We start from the raw sequence: 4,493 nt of genomic DNA on the forward strand, positions 1-4,493 counted from the left end.
TGTGGATTAGAATTTAAATTCAGCCTGTTCAGACTGATGTTGGGTGGATCCATTATTTTATATGCACCAATTTTATCATGTCCAATAGTTAATGCACCGCATTTTTATTTGTATTTTGGAAACAGAATGGAATGAATCTCCTTGTGGACTTGGACCAAGTTTATATCAAAGTAGATTCAGAAGTGTTTTATGCATTGAACTCGTCGTCACAAGGGAATTTGTAACTCGGTAAAAGTCCATTGTTCAGAGGCGAGTAGATGCATGCAACCGAATGAAAACTGAGGATGAGCCCTATGACACATTTGGAAAGGATAAATTAAAATTACAAAATACTGATTAACTCAATGATCTACAATCTGACAAATTATTGATATGCGTGGTCATTTTCTGACTCTGGACATTTCAAATTTTAGAGAAATAAATACAGCTATTATGTTGCTGTATGTTGCTGAATGCATATTATAGTTAAATGTATGACTTGATATCCCACATAAATATATTTACAAAAATTTGTAAGGCAAATATTTTGCTGGTATACTGTCATAGTATTTATTATATATTATCCGGTGAGACTATATCACATTTCAACTTATTCGTGTAAAATTTATATAAAACTTACGACTTAAAAAAGTAATATAGATGTATCTGAATTAGATAGAGGCTAACACGATGACCATCGAGGCTAAGTTTCTGGTCCATTCCTTTGAATTTTTTCTAGTAACATTTGCATTCTGCTGGCCATTACGGGCTGACCGAATTTATTACGTTTGGAATATGCTTTAAAATTCGATTTTCTTTTTTCTATGTTCTCAAGCTTCTTGGTCAAATCTGCTTGTTTTTTTGCCTGAGCTTCCGCCTTCTGAAGAACTGCGGCCTCTTGGCGTTGCTTCAACAAGTCTCTGGCTTTCTGGAGAGCTGTAAGTTTCCTCTGTTTATTACTCCCTAAAATTTAGTAATTCAAAACTTGGTATGAGTTTCATATTATCACAAGTAAGGGTGTATAAGTATAAAAATTAAGTCAAAGACGCACCAGTACTTTGTACGTCAGGCGACGACGGCGACGCTTTCTTTTCATATTTATTAGGTCTGGAATCATTGTGTCGATGATGAAAAGTAGATGGCTAAAAATAATATAAGAAACATTAGTATAGCACAACCAAATTGCATTGCAATGTTTTTAAAGGGATCACAAAAATACTTATTACTCTTTTAAAATCTGCTGACACGTTCCATGAACTTGTGGCGACTGGTCGTCGTGATGTCGTACCATGAACATTTTTCCGTACAAAATGCTTATTTCCAGATTTGATCTTGCTTACGTTCCAACTGGACGTTCCAGATTTTTTTACCGTGGTCTTGTCCATTTTTGTCTAATCCGTCTACAAGTGACAAATATAAATATTTTAATTGTAATTCAAGAAAACTCTGCTCGCTGTTTTACTTGAAGTCTTTGTAAATGTATATATACATACAACATACCGTTAAATATGAACCGCAAATTGCCGATGTAAGTGATGTAACATTTTCCAAGGAAAACGTTACATCACTTACATCGGCAATTATAAAGACTTGACTTGTACTGTTAAAAATTTCTGACACCAATAAATAGCAAGTCTGATAATAAACTTTCAGCAAAAACTAACCGACACTGCTAATTTTGTGCCAGACAGCCTCCACTTAACACACAGATCTCGAATACTTCTCTAATTAATCATGGACAAGTTTAAATAGTTAATTCACTACAATTATAAATTCCAGTTGATATAAACTTGCATTTGAGGTGCTAGGAAATGAACTCCTTACTTTTAAAATTAGATTTGATATCTAAAAGCAGAACTACAAAAATTGATTAGTTAGAAATTTGTCGTGCTGACAGACTTACAAATCAATCACTATTTAACTACGGTTCCGCACGTTAATAAATAAACTTTTATCTACACGTGCTTCTGGGTGACTGAAAAGTAGAGGAATTTGAGAGGCTTGCACTCTCTGCCACCAAAACGAAGTGTAATTTCGAGCAAGTTTCCATCTCTGCGGACGAGAGGGCCATCAAAGCATCAGAGTTGGATTTGCAGTACAACTTCATCAGTTATCATGACGGGCACAAAATAATATGTCGTATGACGATATGATAACCACTCCCACGTAAAAGGAGAGTGATAAGGTTTGCAATGAATGTGACTGATAAGGCAGGGAGATGAGGATGGACATGAACATTGATTACTTTAGTAAATTGGTGAGCTGACTTCATTCGAATTCAATGAGACAAATTGCACAAGTAAACTACTAAATCATAATAACATCAACTATTCCATGTTATTATGTATAATTAGATCTGCCGAATACATGCTAATAGATTGCTATTGATATTTGCTCAAAGAAATATCGATATAATCAATCTGCTCTTCTGACTCAGTTACACGTGAAATTATAGAATCTGTTTGCTGATTCCATTCGAACTTCAAGGTGATTCATTCATACTTGTATTTTGGAGGTATACTTTCGCAAACAATGCGTGAGTGACGCACTTGTCAAAATACGTCATTGATTATATACTCACACTCACATTACATTAATGTGAACTTTTATTTTAACGACTTTAAATTTGCGACGTCATCCAAATGCAAACGTCATTAACTGGTACTTAAAAAACTTGAATGACTCATTCTTATGATTTTATTGATAGTTGCAAAATTGGTGACACATGAGCTCGTATGTTAGAGCGTCATCTGTAAAACTAGGAGCAATGCCTCCTTCTTCCAATACGGACACATTTCAATGATAATGATTAAGAGATTAGTGCAATAAGATATTTTAACTAGGCCAAATGCAATGCAATTGATGGGAAAAGTATGCTCAAAAATTTGGATGGAAGAAAAACGCTTGGCTTAACTTCTACTGTGCGGCTCAACTTTATTGAATTTTTGTTTTTGGAAACTATGTAATTTTTTTTCGTATTTACATAGCTATAATTAATTAATATGATGACACGCAATGGGAAATAGTAATTTGCTTAGATTTTTTTGATATCGCGATTAAATACTATAAAATGCACCATTCTGAAAGTAATAACTGACACGCATAATAATTATAGTTTGTGATGACTGAGCTAATGATCATGCAACATCCTCAATCCTGACTGGACTAAACAAACGAAATTCAATTGACATTGTGACCAACTCCGAGAACGGATCAATAATAGCATTACTGCAGCAATCCAATTTCGTTGGGAAAATATGTCGCCAACGATCTGATCTAGATGAATTTCCTCCCATGGCTCATGAAAATCACGGATCTCGGTTATTTTATTGACAGCTTGTGCGGCCAGGTTGGACATAAAAATGTCAGCTTGCATATATGTTTTTTTATGAATTGAATATTAATATGCCGCATAATAAGTGCATAAGTAGTATTCTGGAAGCAACAAGTAATCGTTTATTACAAACTGTTGTGTGAACTTTTCGTCTCTCTGAACTTTGCATGAAAAGGTTTTAGATACACAAACTCAGATTCGGATTCACAATCAATGAATCTGCATTCAAATAGAATTTTGTCATGAAAATGTAGGTGTGAAATGAGAGCGGCCCATGATTCTGAACCACTGCTTTTAATAATACGTCACATTGTCTAATCTTGTAATTCTTAGGAGGTTTTAGATCACAAAGATTTCTTCTTAGTCTCTTATTTGCTTGTCATGTCCCGATTTTGGCTGTACAACACAAACAACTTGGACAAAAAACATGCCAGATTCACTTTGCGTCTCACTCATGGTAAATACACGTTACCATCTCTGCAAGTAACTTGCTAACTGTTTTGCGCAAAACAAGTTCCAGTCGGATAGATTTGTCATCAGGCCTCATGGGGCGCTGGATGGATACTGCATGCAACTTGTCCAAACCCCAAAAGAATTCAATCCAACGTATATGTCTCAAAACATTTAGATTTTTTGGCAGGAGAACAGTCTCACATCCAGCATGCAGTGTTACAGCGTGCAAGTTGTTTTAATGTGGTTTGCTGTGCAAAAGTCCAACAACTCTGCAGATCTTGTGCATACTTCTCATCCTCAGCTCGATACGGGCTAAGTAAGTACACTGCATCTCCTATTCTCTTCTTACTCATACACAGTCGTCATTAAACGAGAATTGGTTTGTTGGCATGAGTGTATAGCTGTTTTGTATGCTAACAATCATGCCATTCGCTTATCTTGTCTGCCTCGATTTGTTAGGCAAGTAATGTTGAGAGTAAAGAGCATCAGCTTTTCGCCAGGATGATGCATAAGCCCAAATAGCTCTACTACTCGCACGATCATGACACGAATGCCCTTGGTCTCTCCGTAAATATTTATATTTAATAAAACATTCTCTTTACCGTGAGTCTGACGGAATCCTTCATAACCATTATTCTACGAGGACTGCTATATGCTTTCGTAGTTTTGTACTGTAACGTAGCCACACATATGCAAATTTGCAAACCTTCAGAGAAGCTAATTAGAT

General features: G+C 35.5%; 1 protein-coding gene across 10 annotated transcripts; it reads right to left on the reverse strand.

Moving 5' to 3' along the window:
* Window positions 1–524: 524 nt before the first annotated feature.
* LOC110851203 lies at window positions 525–2,032 on the reverse strand. Of its 10 annotated transcripts, none has more exons than XM_035853150.1 (5): window positions 1,804–1,961; window positions 1,644–1,703; window positions 1,206–1,370; window positions 1,031–1,121; window positions 525–942 (listed from the first exon to the last, which is right to left on the reverse strand). In XM_035853150.1, the coding sequence occupies exons 3-5, from the start codon at window positions 1,362–1,364 to the stop codon at window positions 683–685; spliced, it is 510 nt and encodes a 169-aa protein (XP_035709043.1). In that variant the 5' UTR covers window positions 1,365–1,370; window positions 1,644–1,703; window positions 1,804–1,961; the 3' UTR covers window positions 525–682. The 10 variants fall into 10 exon arrangements, with proteins under 10 accessions (XP_035709043.1, XP_035709041.1, XP_021954582.1 ...); XM_035853148.1 differs by adding an exon at window positions 1,480–1,492 and having other exon boundaries at window positions 1,206–1,379; window positions 1,644–1,961; XM_022098890.2 differs by adding an exon at window positions 1,480–1,492 and having other exon boundaries at window positions 1,206–1,379; window positions 1,598–1,961.
* Between the last annotated feature and the right edge of the window lie 2,461 nt (window positions 2,033–4,493).

Source organism: Folsomia candida, unplaced genomic scaffold, assembly GCF_002217175.1.
Source record: "Folsomia candida strain VU population unplaced genomic scaffold, ASM221717v1 Fcan01_Sc006, whole genome shotgun sequence".
Taxonomy (NCBI): Eukaryota; Metazoa; Arthropoda; class Collembola; order Entomobryomorpha; family Isotomidae; genus Folsomia; species Folsomia candida.